The sequence below is a fragment of the Talpa occidentalis genome, unplaced genomic scaffold (assembly GCF_014898055.3).
Source record: "Talpa occidentalis isolate TD23 unplaced genomic scaffold, MPIMG_talOcc4v2.1 talOcc4.2, whole genome shotgun sequence".
In the NCBI taxonomy this organism is placed as follows: Eukaryota; Metazoa; Chordata; class Mammalia; order Eulipotyphla; family Talpidae; genus Talpa; species Talpa occidentalis.
In genome coordinates this window covers 124,832,890-124,856,429 of record NW_023602073.1, presented here as the reverse complement: position 1 = coordinate 124,856,429, position 23,540 = coordinate 124,832,890, and the positions used below count along the sequence as shown (strand labels likewise).

Sequence of the window (23,540 nt, the reverse complement as noted above, 5' to 3'; positions counted from 1 at the left end):
TCTAATTTTCTGCTGTCTTCCAGAACTTAAATTTTAATATATGGGCAATTATTTGTTTTCTTCTCATTTCACTTGGGTTCTTTTTTTCACTTCTCTATACTCAATTCATCTTTTTTTTTTTTTTTTTTTCATTTTATGCTCTCAGTCCCTTTTCCTTGTCTTTCTCTTATGCCTTCTAATACAGAAACCTTATATAAAGCAAGCAGAAATTTGATTTATATAATGTTTTAAATTAAAGGTAAAAAATGTTTTTACTTTGATAATTCCCACAACCGTACTCTCAAATAGTATTTTTATTATATCTTAAGACAGTTATCTTTTCTGGACCTACATTTTCGTTTGTAAAATGGTAATGGGATGGTGGATTGTTGTGGTAGTTAAGTCAGAACCAGAGTAAGAATCTCATGTCTGACTTTTTAATCATTTCATAGATAAGAATATGCTTTCATTTGAATAACTGTGGAATATACATTTTTCCTTTCTTTCATATCTTATGAAATGTCTTCTATAGTTAAAACTTTCATCTTCCTTATAGTCTAAAAAAGGAAGCTACTTACTTGGTTGTCAGTTGAACTTCTCTTGTAGCCTGATTTCCCCTGAACCTGAGAACTCAGTTGAGAGATTATGTTCAACCTAAGTTCTTTAATTGATCAATATTTGCCTTTTGCTTGTTTCAAGAGTTCTTGTTATTAATTTTGAATCAAAATAAAACTTCATTTATGTTTAGTAAAGAAGGTTTTTGGTACCTTAAGACATACTGTGAATACTGAGTAGAAATTTTGACTTGGAAGATATCCATTTGTAGGCAAATATAGGTCAGTCTCTGCTGATTTTTTTTTTAAAAAGATTTATTTATTTATTCATTCATTCATTCATTCATTCATTCATTCATTCAAGCACTGGGTACAGTTAGAAGCATGGGAGGGTGAGAGAATTCACCAGAGCCAGAGCAGAGAGCAGAACAGGCAGATGGACGAAATACACTGTTGAGGGGAGCAGCGGGCGTGGCAGGAGAGGTCTGTGCGCTATGTGGGACCCTCGCTGGCGGCCGGGGATCGAACCAGTGCTGCAGAGGCTGCGGGCAGCTTTGTTGCCCAGCGCTCAACCACTGTGCCACCGGGGGAGGCCCTCTCTACTGTTCTTAAGTTTTTACCTTCCATCATTGAGTTAAAGTATATCCAGACAATGGCTGGGATTATTAGTATGATATTCAGTTGTTAGGCAGTTTATATAGACAGCAGGATGTACTACCTTATCTTATATTTCATTGTTCTTCGCAAAAGTTGGTTTCTTTGAAAAGGCAAATATTGGCTCAAGTCAAAGATTCCTCTCTTGCCTTTTGGGATAACACACTTCTGAGTCTTCTACTTCAAGTTGCTTTTTATTTTAGCAGCTGCTACTCAAAACACTTCAGTAATACATAATATAAAAGCTATGAAAATTAGATAGCCACGGGAGAGTTGCAAGATTTCAGAAATTTTTGAAATTTTAGAATAGGGGATCTTAAACTTAGATATATGAATATTTACATCAGCTTTTGAAGACAGAGCATTAACAAGGAATAGGAAGGGAAGAGCTGGAAAAGAAGGTTGGCACATTGGATGGAAGAGTCAGGTGGAGTGATGAAGGTAGGAGTTAAGAAAGGTTTAAGGCTCACTGAATTGGAAAATTTTAAGTCTTTCATTCTTTAATATTTTATGTCATTTTTTGCCCTTGAAAATGTCATTGTAATGCATCTCCCAGCTTGATATTCTCTCTGCTATTGAATAAAGTAATAAATATGTACAAAGGAACAGAGATATTAAGTACCTACTTAATTAGTAGTCTTTAGGCCATTGTGTATGTATGTGATTTTATATTATATATATATATATATAAAATTTCTTTTAGTTATCATAGCAGACCTCAGGATATAGGCATTTTAAGGTTAGGAAATTAGGAAAGAGAAAGGTTAAAGTACTTGCCAGTTAGATAGTTAAATAGGTAGGAGGTGGGAAACTGGAATCCTCAAAGTTCACAGAGAGAAAAATAGCAAATTTTAAGGGCCAAGTAGATTCCTATATTTGCCTTCTAAGATGTTGTAGGGAAAGGGAATTAAATTAAAGCACAGTGTGTGCCCAGTCCCAATCTTAACAATTAGCAACTAAATTCCCTGAGCAAACTAATCTCCCAAGGAGAAATATGGTAAAATTTCCCTAATATTCTTTTAATTATGTTGTGTTGTCTAAAAATTCTATACACTGTTATCTAAAATTAAGACATTTTACTGTTTTTAAAATTAAGGATACAGTTGACATATAATGCTATATTAATTTCAGTTTACAACATAATGTTTTGATGTTTGTATACATTGTGAAACAACCATTGTAAGTCTCATTACTATCTATCACCATACTCACCATATGTACTTACCATTTTTCTTTTGTGATTATAACTTTTATGATCTATTCTCTTAACAACTTTTAAATATATAGCCATTTTTCTATTATCAAATGTAAGTCAGCTACCTAGAACAAATACAAAGTCCTTATTCAGGAATTAGGAGAAATTTTATTTCTGAAGAATGTGAGTGAAGTGATTTTATATTTTGTCAAGGCAATGGAAAGGACATTGTAGAGAGAATACAGTTGGTGGAAATAGAATCCTGTGAAGATGCTAGTTTAGGTGGTTTTTTTTTTTGGATTGGAATTTGAGGGATGAATTTACTTTTTCTAATAGGACATTTTATTGTTTGTACCACATTCTGTCATTTAGAAAGAAACTGTATGATGTAGCGGGTGAACTTTATTTGAGGGAGAAGCATTATCTTAAGAAATAATAGAGTGTAAAAGTTTGAAGAACTAATAATAGAACATGCAGAAAAGTAAGGGCACCTTTGTTAGCTTTACCAGCATAACGGCTTTTCTTGGTAAATGAAATCATTTGTTTAAAGTCATTACAAATTCCATGATTTTTAAAATGTTTTTTTGTTCTATCCTTGAAAGCAATACTGTTATTATTTTTAATGTTCTTCATCTTTGCTTGCCTTCAATTGAGTTCACCAAGAGTTTATAGTTACAAAACCCCCTGTTAGATGCTAAGAGGAAAACGAGGATTCTTATCTTCAAAACTTTGCACTAGGTTTAGGGAGATATATAGACAGAGTGTATATGGTGTACATAAGAGAACATTGTTGACGTGCTGTGGCCAAGTTCAGGAAACACAGATTGTTGTCAGATTTTGTTTCAAAAATATCCTGCTTCATATGAATTCTCTAAACCTTGCTCTAGATTTTTGAATGAACAAGATTGATTAGATCTAAACTTTTGTTGAGGTTTTCAGTCAGATAAAAAAATAAAATGGAAATTATTGGTTAACCAGGCCTATAATGGAAAAAATAAAGAATGATATATTAAGAAAGAGTCCTAGGAGGAACAACTTTAATTAACAGACCAAGAAGTGATTCACCAATTCATGGCAGCTGAGAAGAGCGCATTTCAAACAAAAGACAATCCAGTGTAAAGATACTGAGGCAGGCAAAATCTTATATTTTCAAAAGACAGAAGGAAGTTCACTGTTTCAGAGATACATTGAGTAAGAGAAAAAAGGGGCATGAGAAAAATATGAGAGAGGAAGGCAGGGGCCAGATTGTGCTAGGCTATTAATGCTAGTAGTCTAAGGTGTTTGAATTTTATTCTCATTGTAATGTGGGTATGTGGAAAGATTAATGGTATGTTTTGAAAAAAATTAGTCTTACTGCTTGAAGAAAATTATTGTAGGGCTGCTAGTGTGGTAGTTATAAAATCTCTCTAGCTGTACTCTTGAGAGATGATGGGAGAATGACAAAAATAGTCAAGATCAAATGAAACAGATGAATGAGGCCGTCATTTGGGAATGGGACATCAGGAATTGCTAGAGAGATTTGAAATTTCCTCACAAGAAGAAAGTTAAAATCAAAGTGGTTTCAAAATCAGGAAAAATCATACTTATTCCTAGGTTTTTAGTTTTAGTAACTTGGTATATTATTATTTTACTTTGTAATGAGACTGAGAAAAAAGGGGTAGAAGGAAGAATCTTGATAAAAGGATCTGAGAAACTGAAAAATAGTATGGAAAAGTAGGTCTGTGGCATATTGTCTTCAGCATAAAGCTAACAGCAAGATAAATGTTTAGAAACATTAATTTTACAACAACAACAAATCATCCTGGATGGTTTGGGACCCAAATAATGATTTCTGTTTTTACTATTCTTTCTACCCAGATATGCTGATTATTGCTTCTTAAGCTGACTGGACATGAAACTACTTTACTGTCCAATGTCTTCAGTTTTTTCACCTAGGCAGTTTCTGGCATGTCCTTTGCTTCTACTAGGAAAATCACTGATTGTCAAGGAACAACTGTTTTGCTGTGTGTTGGTGCTTTGGTAGCTATTCAAAATGGTCTTTAGAACACAAAAAAATGGTTTTCATGTTAGGATAGAATATTATGTAGCCTTTGGATGCAACTCAGACTACACCATTGGTACTTCTGCATCTTGACTTCTTTAGCTTCCATAATCACCTGGGCTAATTCCTTAGACTAAACCTGCATCCCCCCAACCATGGCCCCCCTTCACTCTCTCTGTCTCTGTCTCTGCCTCTCTCTCTCACACACACACCCTTTATGTTTATATTGCTGTACAAAATTCGGCTGTTTCAGTTTTTATTCACCAGACATTCTATATCTCAGTGTAGACGTTGTTTCATAGAATAAGCAGAGACTGAGTGAAGTAGACTCAATATAAATAAAAAGCACTGATAAAATGTTTTCATTAAAGTAATAGGTGAATGGAATTATGCAGATCAAAATATGGTATTTCTTCACATGTAGTCCAGGGACCACAGAGGGTCCATGATGTCAGAACTATTGATATGCCAACACTAAAACATTGTTTTCCCTTTTTTTTCCTCTCATTTTCTCATGAGTGTGTGGTAGAATTTCCCTGAGGCAACATGAGGTGTGATGCTACAACAGACTAATTGAAGTAAAAGTGAGAATCTAGTATTTTTTCTTTCAAAAATAGCTCCTTTTAAAATTCTTATCAAATTTTATTGATTTATCATTTATTTACATGATCATTGTAATTTCAGGATCCAACTTCACACCTTGACATGTGTACATGATTGTTTACCTACCACTGAAGCTTCTGTGTTGCTACACTATCACAGAACCCTCTATTCCCTCCTCCCTCCCTCACACTGTCCCTTTATCACAGAATTAGTTTTGTCATTTTGCTTTCTTTGGTTATTTACATTATGTAAAGAATGAAAGCATCTGGTAATTGTCTTTTCTTTTCTGACTTACATCACTTAGCATCATCCCTCCAAATTCCATCCATATTGTCATTAAAGATATACTTTAATCTTTCTCAGTAGCTGAGGAGTATTCCATTGAGTTCTAGTTATTTTTTAAGTCGGGCACTAATGAGATTTGCAATAAATTTAGACAGTTGTTCCTTTCATACTATTTGTTCTGGGGAATATAGTGATTTTTTTTCATAAAATGTAATTTAGGTTAAGTTAATATAATGGGTTTATTACTGTTAATCTTAAATGAATTAATAAATGTTTTCAAAGAGTCTCTAATTTGGTCAATATTGATAAATTTCACAGAATCAAAAGCTCTTTGATGCCCTTGAAGTTTTTTTTTTTTTTTTAAAGATTTATTTATTTATTTAGACAAGCACTGGGTACAGTCAGAAGTGCGGGGGGGGTGAGAGAATTAACCAGAGCCAGAGTGGGGAACAGAACAGGCAGACTGACGAGGAATACACTGCTGAGGGGAGCAGCAGGTGCGGCAGGAGAGGTCTGTGCGCCATGTGGGACCCTTGGTGGGGACCGGGGATCGAACCGGCCCTGCAGAGGCTGCGGGCAGCTTCGCAGCCCAGCACTCAGCCACTGTGCCACCAGGGGAGGCCCTGTCCTTGAAGATTTTTAAGAGTGTAAAATTGCTTTACCGGAAGTTTCCTCAATATACTCATTAGTGGCTCTGACAAAAATGTTAAGTGTTTACTTTCAAACATTATACTCTTTCATCAAATGATCCAATGTGGAAGCAGCATAATTCCAGTTATTTGTTTTATTTTTATGGTTGTTTTGTTGTTTTCTGATAATTTAGTTCATGTACCAATAGAACTGGTTCTTCCTCATCAATGATATGTTGTTTTTGTATTAAACTCTTTGTTTCCTCATTCATTCAGCCATTAAACTATCAAACTAATAAATATTTATTTCACTTCTTCTATGTATAAGGCTCTCAATGCTGTGCCAGTTATCAGTACATTGCCTCATAGCTCCAAATTCAAATTCAAACTTCATGTTTGAATTTGCAAATAGTGCAAATTCTTTCTCTTGCCTAATTTCTCTTGCCAGGTCTTCCAATAGTAGTGGTAAAGTGGACATTCTAGTTTTGTACCTGATCTAAGAGGAAAAACTTTCAATTTCCCACCATTGAGTGATATTCCTGTGAGTTTGTTATATACAGCCTTTATTATGTTCTTCTGTCACATTCATTTAAGAGTTTGTATCGTACATGGATATTGAATCTTGTCAGATGCTATCTCTGCATCTATTGACATGATCATATGATTTTTATCTTTCCTTTTGTTGATGGGGTGAATTACATTAATTCATTTGTGAATGTTGAATCACCTTTGTGTCCCTGGAAAAAATGTCACTTGGTCATGATGTATGATCCTTTTAATGTATTATTGAATTCAGTTTACTGAGACTATGTTGAGGATTTTTGCATGTATGTTCATCAGTGATACTGGTCCCTTTGAACATTTGGTAAAACTTGCTAATGAAACTAATCTTGAGCTTTTGTTTTTTGGAGAGACTTGATTCAATTTCAAATTCCTTGCTTGTAGTTGGTCTGATCAGACCTTCCTGTTCCTTCTTGGTTCAGTCTCAGAAGGTTGTATGCTTCTAAAAATTTGTACACTTCATCTAGATTATCCAATTTGTTGGTATAAAGACATTCATTAAAAAAACAACAAAAAGCACAATTTCCCCCCAAAATTAAAAAAAAAACACAAACACAGTATTTTAAATAACAAAAACAAAACCAGACTTCATTACCCGCTCTGTAATAGTAGAGCTGGACCCACCCATTCAGCATTTCTCCATTGTGCTGGATTTGTCAATAGGGGGTGCTGAAGAGACATTTTATTAACGTGGAACATTTTATTAAAAAAATATGGGGAGGTTTAAAGCCCTTTTTGAATTGTGCTTCTATTTTAGTTTCTTCCCCTTCTTTTTTAAAAGATTTATTTATTTATGCATACAAGAACTGGGGTACAGGCCAGAGGTATGGGGAGTGAGAGGATTCACCAGAGACAGAGTGGGCAACAGAACAGGTAGATTGACAAAAGTACACTGCTAAGGGGAGCAGTGGGCGAGTCAGGAGAGGTCTGCTCTGCCATGTGGGTCCCCTCCATGGCTGGGGATTGAACTCTTGCTTCAATGGCTTGTGGATAGCTTCATAGGCTGCACCTTAACCCCTGGCGCCACCAGGGAGGCCCTGTTTTAGTTTTTTCTTGATGTACTATGTAGCTGGCAATTGTCCGGTCATGTGCTCAGTACATGCAGCCCTTCAGTGAGCTTGCAGCCCAACCCTAGCATGGTGACCACCTTGTTGTCCCAGCATGCACATCACACATCCCATCCTTGCATCTCCGTGTCCATGAGGGTGTTTCCTGCCTACCTAACTGGACCAACTCTGACCTGGACTACCCAGCAGCTTCATCATCCAGTGAGCTGGATCCACACCTTTGCTAAGGAGATCTGATTCTCAGTAACCTTCACTCCCTTTTCACATTTTCCATTGATTGATTGATTGAAGCACTGGGTACAGTCAGAAGCGCAGGAGGGTAAGAGAATTCACCAGAGCCAGAGGGGGAACAGAACAGGCAGATGGACCAAAATACACTGCTGAGGGGAGCAGCAGGCGCGCCACGACATATGGGACCCTCGCTGGTGGCTGGGGATTGAACTGGTGCTGCAGAGGCTGTGGCAGCTTCGCAGCCCAGCGCTCAACCGCTGCGCCACAAGGGGAGATCTCCCCTTTCTTTGTATTACGGTTCTTTGGAACAATTCTCTTTACAACTTTAAAGAAATACGTGTTATAGTTAATAAATACTTTACGTTTTCACTGTTTGGTTTTCTTTGTGATCTGTCTTTTGGTTAGACTATGAATGAATCAGGGTGCTTTTATTGTTTTTTTATTTATATCTTTTACATCTTTGTGTATTCCCTGTAAAATCCCCACCACTAATTCACCCACGAACCTTCACCAACCATAGTCCCTTGTGCTCTTCTCTCCCCTCTTGTGCTTTTATTTTTATTTTTAAAAGAATTATTTTTTTTATTTATAGAAGCACTGGGTACAGTCAGAAGCGTGGGAGGGTGAGAGAATTCACCAGAGCCAGAGCGGGGAGCAGAGCAGGCAGAAGGACCGAAGTACACTGCTGAGGGGAGCAGCGGGCGGCAGGAGAGGTCTGCGCGCCATGTGGGACCCTCTTCCAGTGGCTGGGAGCAGCCGGGGATCGAACCGGCACTGCAGAGGCTGGGGGCAGCTTCACAACCCAGCACTCAACTGCTGCGCCACCGGGGAGGCCCATCCCCTCTTGTGCTTTTAAAGAGAGTAGTTTTATTCTTCTGGGGGAGTTAAATAACCCTATATCAGTTTATTAAAATTTATACAGAAAGTATGTATGATTAAGGGCCCAAATCTCTCCAGAAATGTTGCACTTTATTATTATTATTGTTAGCATATACATTTTTCTCCTTCAGCTTATGTGATATTTTTGAGAATTCTGTTGTTCAAGAGACTAAAGAATTTTTGTAAGGTCACATTATTGGAGATAAAGTTAGTTGTACATTACCTGTGTGTGGCATCAGTGTTTCATTTTTCAGATTTAAGATAACTAATCATAGCTAAGTAGAACTGAACTCTGTTCGAAATACCAGGGATTTGTTAGTTGGTAGAAGAACCCCCCCCTCCAAAAAAAAAAAAAAACACCTTGAAATACAAAGTGTGAGGGATGTGTATGTTGAGGGAAGTGCAGGGTTGGTTAACTAGTTATCCAGGGAGCCAGGGAGACTGTAGAAGTAATTTTTAGAAGCTGGAAAAAAAAAAAAAAAGCATGGTGTTCCTTATGTTTGGGATGATGGAGGGGGCAGCTACCTTCCTTGCTATGTAAATTGCCACTATATATACTAAATTGGTGAAGGAATCAGATGATCTTTTATTGTGTTTGCTTAATCCTTTTCTGAATTATGCAATAAATACATTTTATCCATTAGCACATAGAACATGTATCAATAGACTGTTTAGAAAGAAACTCATTTAACAGAAATATTTGATAGAAATAAAATATTAGCACATCTTAAAAATTTTACTCAACTTGGATTGGATTTCCTTGAAATGATGAAATAGTTTGGACAAGCTCTTATTTGGTGACTTTTCTTTTTCTGAGGATCAAATTGTTAATTCGTACAAATTAATATACTTTGCCCATCTCATTTCCTTCATCAGAAAATTATTGTAGCTTAAAAGTGCAACTGGCTGAAAATTGCTAAGTGGTCTTAATGGTAAATATCATACCACATAATTAAAATGTGAGACTAAACATATTTTACACCAAAAGTTAATTTATAAAGAATGTAACTATTTGAAAGCCTGTAAATCACTTAGAAAGCACTGTTTTAAAATTGGCAATCTGAAGCCATAATTGATGCAGACTTGTAAGAAAAATTTAAACCCACTAGTGCCATTATATATCATTAAAAAGAAAAACTGTTGTAGTAGTGAAATAGGTCACAAATTTGAGAAGAAGCTGGGATCCAATAACATAAAGTAACTTATCCAAGCCCTTGAACTAGTTCTAGTTAAAAGCAGTGTGGTCTGCTTTGCTGTAATAAATTTGAAAGATATCGCAACATATTAGCTGTGGACTTAAGAAAAATGTGAATATAACCAAGAATAGAAACATCCTGTTTGTATAAATTAGGTTGAGATCCAGGATATCCTGTTTAAAAACAGACGCAAATTCAAAAGAAAAAAATACAAGCACAAACAACTGACCAATTCATTTATTAGTGTGCAATCTGTAAAAGTCAGGGAGATAAATTAAGAATTCCAGGTTACAAAAAAAAAGATGAAAACTGGGAAAAATGAAGTGAAAGTGGGATCATTAGTTCTTAGTTACTAATGGAGTTATCATATGAAATCTTCAGAAAAATTTTGAACTGTAGAATACCACTGGACAGAATTTGCCCAGTTTTGAAATTTTGGTTTTTTATCTTTTGTGATTTGAACCTGTCATTGAGTGTGAATAGAACTAGTTTGCCTCATAGTTGTGGATAAAAGTTACTGTGTCTAAGGAGGAGACACAAGATTTGATTAATTATAAAAGTTGGTCAGGGAAAGAGATTCAAATGTAACCCTGTTAACACTGGATTGTGTAACACTATGCTGATATATTTTTCTTAAAATGACGTAATGGAATTAGCCACGATAAAGCATATTCTACCTTAAACATGATAATTGGGTATATTTATACTTGTTTGATATGTGTCTTTGTTGATATGCCAATCCAATGGCATGAGAAAGATTAATAGCTGTAGCTGATACTCAAGTACCATTTTGTATTTAGTACTATGTATCATTGCTGCAGTGCTAAGACTGCACAAGTGTGAAGTGCTTATGAGTGGAAGCGAGTTATGTCCTGAATCTCATACCATAATAGATAGCTATGAACAGTTATAAATCAAAGAGTAGGTTTGTGCTTTTTCAAACCAGTTGCTTGCAGTTCTAAAAGATCATAGGGACTATAGGAAAAGTGGTATTGGTGGCAATGGTGATGAGCTGACAGCTTAATGAGTGAGACTACAAGTAGGTGATTCTACTGTTAAGGATTTTAGCTCCAGACATTTGACACTTTGAACTTCTGTCCTCGCACTTAGACTGCAAAGCATCTTTATTCCCTGAACTAAAGTTCACAGTGGTTAGTGCGTTGCAGAAGGTTACACAGCTTCTGTAAATGATGATTTTTGGATTAGAAATCATAGATGATTCCAGAGTTTGCATCTTTAGTCTGTTGTCCTGCAATAATACTATGGATAGAAGAAAACAAAGATGCACCCTCTCTTTTTTGTTTGATATATATTGACCTCTGTTTAGTTAGACTAGAATTTTTTTTATAGTGCAGTCTAGAGTTCAGCATGGCCTACTTAACTTCGAGTAATGACTAATTTTGCCTCAATTTCTTAATTTGTGAAATAGTAATTATAACAGGTTGTTTTACAGATTCAGTGAGTTAAGTCATGTTACATACTTTGAACAATGTCTGTTGACTAGTAAAGATTTCAGTTTGTCTACTTATTTGATATTTTTGTTTGCTTTATTCTGGCAGACATCGTCTTTCTGAGTTAAATTTAATTCTCAATGTGTTGATTTTATTTTTACTACTCTTTTTTTATATATTCCCTTTTGGTTATGTATATACTTAGCTTTATTGTATATTATGTCATTTCAGGTTCCTATATGATTGTGGACTCTTCAGATCATGACACTGGAGAAAAAGCCAGACTTCAGCTGCCTACAATGAAGGAGAACGACACTCACTGTATTGATTTCAGTTACCTGTTATATAGCCAGAAAGGGCTCAATCCTGGCACTTTGAACATATTAGTTAGGGTGAATAAAGGGCCACTTGCCAATCCAATTTGGAATGTGACTGGATTCACGGGTAGAGACTGGCTTCGGGCTGAGCTAGCAGTGAGCACCTTTTGGCCTAATGAATATCAGGTAATCTTTTCTCTTATGGTTTGGGCCTTTATGTTATTGCCTGTGTTGTAATAATAATCAGGGATAAGTACTAGCCCAATAGGCATGAGAAATTTTCTCTCTAGTCCTTCAGCAGTCTTCATTAAGAAATGTTTAAAAAATTGACACAGAACCTTTAAAGTCGAAAAACTATTTCTATATTTAGAAAAAAGTAATCTTAGGTTCAAAATCTGTTGGTTGTTTGGCAAAGAGCTACTTATTGATAGATTATGGCTCTCTTCAGGAAGAAATAGTCTTTTTGAGTTGAATGTAATAGTCATGCTGCGTTGATTTACTGACTTCTTGATGATAATGTTTGTAAAATAGACATGAAATAGTGTTTCATGAAATATGTTATCTAAAGGGGGGCATTTTGAATAATTATATATTGTAGTTACATGGAGTATAAACATATGCATAAAATAGAAAAATTATCAGCATGTCGTTGGATCCTTCCTCTCCTCCCAGAAATGTTTGGTATAATTATGATTCAATCAGAAAACAAACAGTATCAACCCATACTTTGTATTTTGGGTGACTTAGTTTATGTGGTTTAACAAAAAGTTCTTTACCAATTTGAATAGTTATTCAACAGTCATCAACATGTGGTTTAGTGCCTGCACATATGAAGTTCTTTTCAAAGTTCAGTTTTGAATTAGACTTTGAGATTAAACCTTAAAAAACTTGCCTGTTTGTAACTTCTTGTTAAGCCTAATGATGATGCATTTATATAAAGATATATTTTATTGTTGTTAGTGTGAAATTTATAAGCTAAGAACAGTTTCATTTCAGCTTTTTAAATAATCCAGATTAGGCTCATCTTTACTCCCGAGGGAGGAGAAAGCCATGCATCTTGAGTTGATTTTTTTTCATTTTATTTAAAGATTCTTCATAGGTGTGGTTTTACCGTTAAGGTTCTTAGTCCAGGGATTGTCTGTTGAGATTTCAATGGATTTTCATTAGTTCTAGTTGATTCCATTATTCCTGAGCAGAATGGTATTTCTTTTCTGTCTGGGTAAGCCATCTGCTTTTATAGATCCTGCACCTTTGGAGGAATGCATCTGTGGTGGTTGGGTGGATAGAGGTGGAGGTATATGAAATTAATGCCAAAGCACTGAAGGCAAAATCAGTGGGTTCATCAGTGACATCAGTGGCTTGATGACTGTCATTGCTGGGTCACCCCTACAGAGCACTGTCTTTACACTGACTTTAGAGCTTAACATAACTATGAAAAGAAAAAAAAATGCTGATTCAGCACAATATTGTCAATAGATAGCCTCCTAAAAGTAAATTAAAACCTAAGCAGTGCATCTATAAAAAATATTTAAAAAAATTAGGATCTGATGTCAGGTTGCCTGTACTCAATCATATTTGCTATTTGCTAGTTGCATCTTTAAAAAAAAACCCATAGATATCGATGAATCTAACAAATAATCTATGATATCATACTTCTATTCCTTTATAATTAAGAAATGGCATATGTAGGATTACTTTTCCCTAACTTTTTAAAGTTCTTTTCATTGATATTAATAGCTTATACTAATGGCACATATTTCTGTAATGTTAACTTTACTGTTGTGCTATAGTGCCTCAAGATGGATGAATATATCATTGTTTAGTCTCATTTTACACGACATGACTTCCTAGGTTATATGTACCCGCAGATTTTTCAGCAAGCAGTGTAAAAATTGCCTGTGTTAAGTTTCAACCTGGTCAGTGAAATCTTTTTGGAGATCTCCTGTCAGAGAAAAAAATGCTAAATACATAAAGCCTATGCATAAATATCTCTGCTACAGATTAAACTTTGAGTTATAGATCATTTCTTAAATGATTGCTTAATGTGTTTCCACATATTTTTTCCTTAACCTGCAAAACTTCACAATCAATGAAAGCAAATAGCAGAGTAGAATATTTTTTATTCATGTCCTCAGTGCTCAATAAATTCCTTGATTGATGTTTTCATTGATTGTGTTATTTAGATACTAGCTGTATCCGCATCAGTTATTACAAACAACCAGCATAACATAAACTATATTTATGTATTATTTTCACTATAAGGATATAGCATGCAAAACTTTAGACTATTGCTTAATTCAGAATTGTTATGGTTCTTTAAAAATTAAAATTTAGCCATTGCAATTTGTCATCCTAGAAGCTTACTCATTTTCATTCTAAAAGAAGTACTGCTTATTTTTTCTTATTTCCCTGACACTAGATTAAGTAGGTATGATGTGCATAGAAATTATTCATATTGGTCCAACAGTCTATTCATCTTCTCTTACACTGATTTATAGTCTCCAAACTTATTCTTTAATCCTTTACAAAAGCCCTATTTTAAAAATTATCTTCTCTTATATTTCTAGTGGAAACTCCTTTATCTTTTCTTTATGAGACACTTCTTATCTTATCGCCCCTTTAACCTGCCCACTCCTTATCCAACTTTAACCATCACAAAGAAACTAGCCCCAGTACCCTGGGGCTATTTTATACTGTCTATAATTAGTTTAGGATATTTTTTGTATGAAAGTCATACTCTTTGAATTGGAAATAAAAATTACACTTTACCGCTAACTCTTTGCCTTACCATTTTTTTTTCTGTTGAAGTAAAAATCTGAAACAGGTGTATCTTTGGTGTGGTTTGTCTTTCCATGCCTTACATCTTGCCAGATGCCTAGATACAATATTGATGTGGTGATTTAATTACTTAAGTTGTGGACGGTTCAATAATGAGGGGAGTCTAGTTTTAAACCTCAGGAAACTTTTAAGTTCTGATTTGAAAAAAGAAAATAATAAGATACATGACATTCTGGATTAAAGAATGGTCCTCCAAGGAATGAATTTTGGTTGTCTCCCAATTCAGGGTAAGGCCCATGTACTCTGGGGACCATCCTTTCCCTGGGTCAACTTGACTTTACTGCTTACCAGTTGTGCAGTCTTGGATCTGTTTTCAGTCCCTTTGATTGCATTTCCCTTACCTGGAAAGTGAGGAGAATAGTACTTACTTAATTGGGTTGTTGAGTATTAAATGTATTAATATATACGAAGTGTTTTAAAAAATATCTGAATATAGAATCTGTTTATTGTAACAGGTTAATGTTATGATGGATATGTAAAATATCAGCAAACTATTAAATTTAATATATATCAAGCATTTTCTTCTGTATTGAAAGCATGCTATGTTTTTTTAAAGACAATTTTCTAGAGCGTTTTTATGTTCACAGTAACATTTAGTGGAAGGTAGATATTTCCTGTATCCTAAATCTGCACATATGCGTAGTCTTCCCCCTGTTGCCATTCCCATAGTTGTTACATTGTAACAACTCATTTGTTACAATTGATGAACCTACATTAATACATCATAATTAGTCAAAGTTCTTACTAACCTGAGAATTCACTCTTGACATTGTATGTTCCAGCAGTTTAGAAAAACATATAATGCAATGTATCCATCCTTATAGTATCATACAGAATATTTTTATTTACTGCTCTAAAAATCCACTGTGCTCTGCCTATTTATTCCTCTCCCTCCATACTATTCTTTTCAGAATATATATGCAACAGCCCTCTTCAGAATTTTGTAGTCTAACTTGGCACTGTAGGAGAGAAAAACCTGTATCTGATGTGGTGTCTACCCTTGAGGTGTCTAGTTCAGGTGGGAAATAGGAGATATACATAGATACAACTTGCAACTATATAGCAATTTTAAAATGACTTACTGGAGATAAACATAAAATGTAGTACACAAAATGAAAGCAAGATAGATTTATTTGTAAAGCAGTTTGGAGGCAGAAATGGATTAAATTCCTGCCTCTTGATTCCTCTATTCCTATACTAGTGTCTTTCCAGTATACCACTTTGTTTTTCTTAATGCACAGTTATTAGGAACCACCTATTTAATTTTAGTGAAATAGAACAAACAAATACAAATTTTATTTATGACATAAACATTGCAGCGATATTGTAATATATATTTGACATGTAATGTATATATATGTAATTATATTTAAATATATAATTAAGTAATAATACTTTTTGGGTTGATGTGAATATTAAAATATATATACACACATGTGCATTGTATATACACATATTTTATATATATGTACATTTATACACACACGTATAAAGATCTGTTTCTCACCTGTGTTTTCAGAACAATACAGGTCTCTTCAGCTCAATCTACTAATTACAGAAATTATTACATTTGTTTTATTTGCCACGGTTACCAGTTACTAATTCTACTTATTTTTATAGGCCTCACATAAGTACTCTGGATTTTAGATTGATTGCAAAATACAAATAAAAAGAAAAATAAAACAAAAATAAAACATTGAGGTATTATGCCAGTATAGAATATCAACTGAAAATCAGCATACCTCTAAAAGTGTAATTTTCCCCACTCTGGAAACCTGACCTGTCTTGTATGTGTAAAAGTAAGTTCTGCTTTGGGATTTAATCCATTACTTTCTTACTGAACAGTAAGGTTGTTACCAAATGAGGCAGGCAGATACAACTTCCAAAACTATTAGTGGAAACCTAATCTGCTGTTTTCCATTAACTGGGCACACATCATTAATCACAAAAATGATGCGTGATGAAAACTATGGGGGTTTGGCCAGACGTTTGAAAAGTGATAATATAGCAGAATGTGCCTCTTTTTTACCCCCCTAATTCATTGAGAAACAAACCCTGAACTCATGCAACCCATTTTCTATTTAATGTTTTCCATTGGTTTGAAAAAAAAAATTAAGAACTGAGCAGGCATGAGATTTTCTCCTTTTGTCTCTTTTTTAAAGGTTATGTGAACATGCATTGCACTGATATTTTGGCAATTGAACACTTTATACTTCCAGATATATTGCTAGCTTTGCATCTAAGAAGATTGGAACTTAGACTGAGTGACTGTTTACTTACATAAAATTGCTAAAATATTAATCTTTGGGGACAGGGTTGAAGTTAGATCATGCTCATGGGCAACATGTGAAGAGTGAAGAAGAGAGGAAACCACTCTTTTTTCAGCTCCTGAAACTCTTCCAATTTTTGCTAGTCCTCACTCAACCATGTAGAAAGGAGCTCAGGCTGCCATAACAGTATACCACAAATTGGATGGCTTAAACAATAGAAATTTATTTCTCACATGCTGGAAAATCTAAAGATCAAGATGCCAGCCAATTTGAATCCTGGTGAGAGCTCTCTGCCTGGCTTTCCAATGGTCACCCTCTCACTTTGCCTTCCCATGGTGGACAGAAAGAGTTCTGGTGTCTCTGGAGACCCACTTTATGCCCTCACTTACACTTAATTACCTCCCAAAGGTCCTATATTCAAATATAGTCACAGAGGGGTTTAGTCCTTCAACATATGAATGGGAGAAGAGAGCAGCACCATTCAGGGCATAGCATTAGATATATCTTATAGCTGTAATATCTTCGTTTGTAAGCATTAAAAATGGGTCTGACTCATTATCATGTATGTGTTGCAGATATTATTAATCATTCAATAGTCAATCTCCTCACTTTTTTTCCATGTAAGTAGGATTCCCTCCAGACTGGCTGACATCCCGACTTTCTTACTTTTACACATATAAGACAGGTCAGGTTTCCAGAGTGGGGAAAATTACACTTTTAGGGGTATGCTGATCTTCAGTTGACATTCAATACTGGCACAATACCTCAATGTTTTATTTTTGTTTTGTTTTTCTTTTTATTTGTATTTTGCAATCAATTTAAGAATCCAGAGTACTTATGTGAGACCTATAAAAATAAGTAGAATTAGCAACTGGTAAACGTGGCAAATAAAACAAATAAAATAATTTCTGTAGGAACGGCCATGTGACAAAGTTATTGCCAATGAGTTATGATGGAATTTTTTTTTTTTGGGGGGGGGTGTTTGACTTCTGGGAAAGTTATCCCTCTGGGATTAAAGGAGAGACATGATAACAGTGTTTGGAGCTGCAGTTACCTTATAACTATGAGGATGGAGATACCAGGATGGATAACAGAAATATATAAGTAGCCAGGGTCCTGCTTTGAGGTAAAATAATAATAGTCATAAAAGTAAAAATATTTTAACAACTTCTTAATGAGTATTCTGTTATTCAGCCCAAAGAATCTTAATAAACCAAATCATGTCTTTCTTCTACTTTCATGCAATCCTGTCTGTCCACATAGACTATTTATAGCACATGTGAGACATATGGCAGAAGAAAGAATACTTATCTGTGAATGAAAAAAAATCCTATTTTTCAGTTCTATTGTGAAGAAAAGACAAAACTCCGTACTTGAAAATGTAAATAGAACTGTAGGTCCATGAGTCAATGATGGAAAGTAGTAAGAAGAAAGGAAACAAAGGCCACTTGTTGGATTTTTACTGTGTGTAAGAAACTGCACTGGATACTGTTGGCTTTACTTTGTTTTCATATGTGACCAAGTGCTGAGTGAATACTTCTTACCTTCATGCATGGACTAGTTTTCTGTTTCTTTCATAGTTAAATGATACCTCTTTTTCCTCTTTAGTAATTTAATCTGGTTATTAAGTGGTTGAACTTTATCCAGGGCAGTGACTTCTGGAGTCACCCATAACTAGATTGGCTTATTTTAGTTATGGCAACAGTAAATGTTGAATGTAGCCACCTTGATTCACATTTATACTGGTAAATACCTTCTTTGTGATAGGCTATTAAAGCAACCTTTTGTTTCATCTTAATGATTCTCTATTTGTTTCATAATAATACTCCAAATTGGTTGGGAGAAATGCCTGTGTTATTATAGTCATTGTTTTAAAACATTTGACCCTGTGAATGTGACTTCTCCCTGGCTCCTGATAGTGATTTGCTTTTATTATAAAGAATCTGCTTTATTTTTACTTTAGATTCTGTATTGATTCCTTGATGAAACTTGATATTTAAATAAATGAAAACAAATCAAGAGTCCTGCTAGTTAACACAGTAATTATTACAAGGATATGACAGAAGTCTTTTCTTGTTCTACTGAATCATAGTTGTTTTGATTTCAGGGGCTGTCAAGTGTCCCTTCACTAATACTTTTGAGAAATATTTTCATGAATATATTCATTTTCTTTTGAATGGTTGATTGAAAAACAATGAACTCTAAGGAGAGTCAGGTAATGTTTGTTCAGTTTTATGACTTTTTTCCTTAGGAGTTTGTTCTAGCCAAGAGAAAGCGGGAAGACAGATGCTCCAGAATGATAAAAAACAAACCAGTTCTTTCTTTGCTTATTTACATGCATTCATCCTGGGTTGTTCAATCTGATTCAACACACTTCTGATTCCATACCTCTGTATTAATTATTTAACACACATTTAATGGACTGATCTTCGTGTACCAGTATTAAAAATGTATCCTACTGAAGTATGATTCCTAGTCAAATTCACAAAAAATTCTCATCAGATTAGTGATGTTTCTGACAGGGCTGTCCATTTATCAGGGTACTAACATTACATAGAAAATAATGGTTTAAAATCAATTCTTCAGGTTTTTTTTTCTCTTTCTTTTGATAATTAGAATTGCCTTGCCCCCACTGTCCCCCCTTTTAGGGCTTTCTAGTTTCTTTACAACTTGAATTTCTTCATGACCTTTTTGTCCATTTCCATTTCAAAGACTGACTTTCCTTCATTTTAGACCACATGTGGTATGTGAGCAAAATATTGACTCTTCAAGGGAAAAACAAAACTGGGTGACAGTATATTTTTATCTAAAATTTAACTTTTATGTTGTGGTGATTTCAGTTTCAATTCTTAGAACATAATAGAAAAATAAAAGTGTGTATTTATTTTAGTGTTTTTCAATTGCGAGATTGTAGTAGGAGGGGAATAATGACACTACAGACATTTATAGTCTTTCTTTTTTACTATTTCTTTAGGAAATATAGATTCTAATTATTTTGTTGCTAGTAATTCAAGATGGAATGTAAAGGAAACCAAACTTTGGACACAGTAAATTAAAACATCCACTTATGTAATGTATTGGACAATTTATGGTTAAATTTAGTTGTCTTAATTTTCAAAAGGTGTTTTTAAAACTGTCTTTACAAAACTAGCTGCTACATGTTATTTCTGCAGTTAATTATATAAATAATCATTGCACACATCACTGGAATTCCCTGATGGGAATTAGATTCTTAATATTATTTGAATGATCTTTAAAAAAAATCTTCTCAGCTTTCTAAAAGCAATAAATCAATTCTCATTTTATATTTAAAAATAAGGTCTATATGCATAAACTTATACCAAGTGATAATCCAATGAAGTAATAAAAAGTGAAAAATGGCTAGTATCTAGAGATCAAAGTTTGGTTTAAATATTAGAACTTGTTATTTTGCACTAACAGTGAAAATATTATATTTTGAAACAGATACAGCAATTCTCTGGGTTAATATTAAAAAACACTTCTGGTTTTATTGTGACCTTTAGTAATGTAAGGCTTACAAAATGGAGTCAGTTTAACCTCATAAAGTGAATTTTTATATTTTTGGTTTCATTGCTATTTTTTTCTTTTTATTCCCTCACCCCCCCCTTCCTACTTATTTTTCCCCTTTTTTTTGGGGGGGGGGGCAAAAGGGGGAGAGTAGTAAGTAGAATCATAAAGAATGAAATAATTATTTATTGAATGTTTGTTACATTAGTTATTGTGACATGCTACATGAGAGTTAGAAGTTGAAGTCGTCTTATTTTTTATGTTGGTAAAGAATAAAGTAAGGACCATTATACGTACTGTGTAGAGGTTTAACTAGATATCATTTGTCCTGTGCTCTGTCCTCGGGGTTCTTACTATTGTATGACTCATGTGGGACCCTGTTGTGTCTCAGCCCCTGCAATATGGGATGATAGCTGGTCACCTCATTGCATATATCTTACCTGGCTTGAAAGAGATAATGCTGCAAAGTCATCTGTTTAAAGCTTTTATTTACAAACAAGAGACACTCACTTAAGCTAGCAAAGGGAAAAAGAGGCAGCATCAAAAGGATCTGGGATTCTCTCACAGCATTTAAGGTAATATTTCAAGACTGGAATATTTCAAGACTGAGGACGACAAGGGAACCAAACTCATCCTGAGGAGAACAGAAATATTGAGTTTCTCTCTGAAGTTTACTGTGGATGACTCATTTATTTAGCTACTGGACAAGAATTTATCGAGCAACCTCATCTGTGCCAAGCAATCTCTTGAATTCTGGGAATGTACAGTGCTGAATAAGTCTCAAGGTTCTTGTTTTCCCAGGCATTCACTCTTGAGGTGGGACGGGGTAAGTGCAGATGAATAAATACATGCAAATAAGACCAGAATACAATAAATGCTAAAGAGATAATAAAAATAAGAATAATGTGAGAGTTGGACAGTCATGGAAACCACATTGTGGTAGGTGGTTTCAAGAACTGTTTGAGTAGGTGATCCTTACCTGGAGATGTGATTGGCATAAAGAACCTAGGCACTTGAAAGATCAGGGAGATGCATTTAGAAATCAAGAGAACAGCTGATGAAAGCCCTATGTCTGGGCAGATATTGGCCTTGTGGAAAGATAGAGACAGGCAAAGTAGTCAAAAGGGAAGTTTTCAAAGATGAGATAAGTAGCTTCTAGTTTTTTTAGAACTTTACAAATCTGAGAGTTTGACAATTTTAAAAGATTTATCAAGGGATCTTATTTACACATTCATGATCTCATCATGTTTCAATGCACAATCGTTAGTCTTTTTACTATTTACTTTCTAGTGACAACTCTTATTGTGTCCTATCTCCAGAATGGTAACAGTTTCTTGACTGTTTTCCTTTGTCTTAAACTCTCTGACAAGTTGATTGCTTTCCGAGGTGCTGATTTGCTATTAAACGTCCCAGATTTTGCCAATGTTTCTTTTAAAGTCAAAAATGCTTCTCTTTCAATTGTGATCCTTTATAGTTTAACCAGAATTATCTGTTCCAAACTCTCTTTTTTGACTTTTTTTTTAAAGCAGGCACCCTCTGCTTTCGTCAAACTGCAAATTGCTCTAGTTGTTCTTTGGGAAATTTGGTTGGTGTGTTTGAATTTATATAGGGTATCTACCTTCGGTTGTTCCTATTTTGTTTCTCCCTTTCCCTTCCCAGGTTTTGTTTATCCCTTCAGACCCAACTTTATGCTCACTCTGTCAGACCCTTTGATAGATACCTCAATTCTCTTTAAAAATTTTATTATTCACATTGCTAATTAGGCATTTGACTTATGATATTTCAGATAGTTTTATGTCTTGTGCCACCAAGTAGAATATAGATCCTCTTTGCAAAGGGCCTGGGTGTACCTTAAAGATAATATTTGTTTGATAATCTTTTATGAAAAATACGATCTTCACAATAATACTGTTGTACTATAGAAAGTACAACTGTTTTTATACTAGAAGGACTGAGAGAGCATATGTACTTGTTTAAGGTCATGTTCTAGCGTGTGTAAATTCCAGTCCCTCTTTAAGATGCCAGACTATTTGTATATTCATAATGACTTTCTAGTTGTGGCCTCGAGTGATGGGATGCCAGTAAGTTTATGCTACAGAGATACCTCTGTGAAGGGTAGTTGCCATTTTCCTGCCCTGACTTACACCAACCACCTTGGACTACAAGGCCCAGTATGCCAAGAATTCAATTTGAGTGGGGATGTTACTGTGACCTAGGGGGAGTGCTGAGTGGCCAGGTGGACCTATATAACACTGAAGACCAGTGGTTTCGGTTCTCTCTTGCTTTGCTTGTCTTGACTTCCATTCACAGATTTTGAGGAGACATGTGAAGGAGAGACATGTAGAAAGACTGCACTTGGTTTTGGCAGAGACAGTGGCAGCCATTATATTGATCCCATTGTGGATTATGTGGATTTTGCTTTCTTTCTCCTTCTGTCCCAGCTCTCTGGGACCTGCTGTAGCAACTGGAGGGCACGGAGCAGGGTCTCTATGATTCTATGCAGACGGGGTGAAGGAGGAGTCCTGGAGCCCTCAGTGGCTTTTCAGCTTTTATTGGGATTTACCACATACACGGCAGGCAGAGGTGCTGGGGGGCCGGAAGGCTGGCAGGCCTCCTGTCCCCAGCAAGTCTTCACTCTACCTGGACTCTCCGGAGTTCTCTGGTGGCCTTGTTTTCTGCTGTTCTCATGGCTCTGCTGGCATCCCCATGATGCCGCCCTTATAAACTCAGTCTCTCAGCCCAGGTGTACCCACTTATGCATGCCCACACCCGACTCCAGGTGCCCACCATGAGGCATGCATTCAGGACCGTCATAATCATAATGACGGGAGGGCCGAAAAGCCTGATACTTTTTATTTACCCTACAGAATTATTTACAATAGCTAAGACCTGCAAACAACCTAAGTGCCTGTGAAAAGAGGATTGGATAATTAAACATGGTGCACATACACAATGGAATACCACTCAGATATTAAAAAAAAAATTAAATCCTGCCATTTGAAACAATACATATGGTATTATGCTTAGTGAAATAAATATTACAACCATTGTGTTATTTTACATATATGTGGTATAAAAAGAAGGGAACCAAGTGTATGAATTAAAACAAAGACAAATGATTAGCCTATAAGACCTGTGTAGGGTAAAGTAAAAAGTATCAGGCTTTTCTGCCCTCCCGCCACTGGGATAGATGACGGAACCCTGCGGTCCTGAATGCATGCCTGATGGCGGGCACCTGGAGTGGGTACACCTGCGCTAAGAC

The 23,540-nt window shown here is 35.3% G+C and overlaps 1 protein-coding gene across 4 annotated transcripts in view; it reads left to right on the top strand.

Annotated features, from left to right (window-relative positions):
* PTPRK (protein tyrosine phosphatase receptor type K) overlaps positions 1–23,540 on the top strand; it is a 524,091-nt gene that overhangs the window by 189,860 nt on the left and 310,691 nt on the right. For all 4 annotated transcript variants that reach the window (XM_054697815.1, XM_054697816.1, XM_054697814.1 and 1 more), the window contains exon 3: positions 11,557–11,828. In XM_054697815.1, the coding sequence (XP_054553790.1) occupies positions 11,557–11,828 (272 nt within the window). The remainder of the gene's footprint in view (positions 1–11,556; positions 11,829–23,540) is intronic.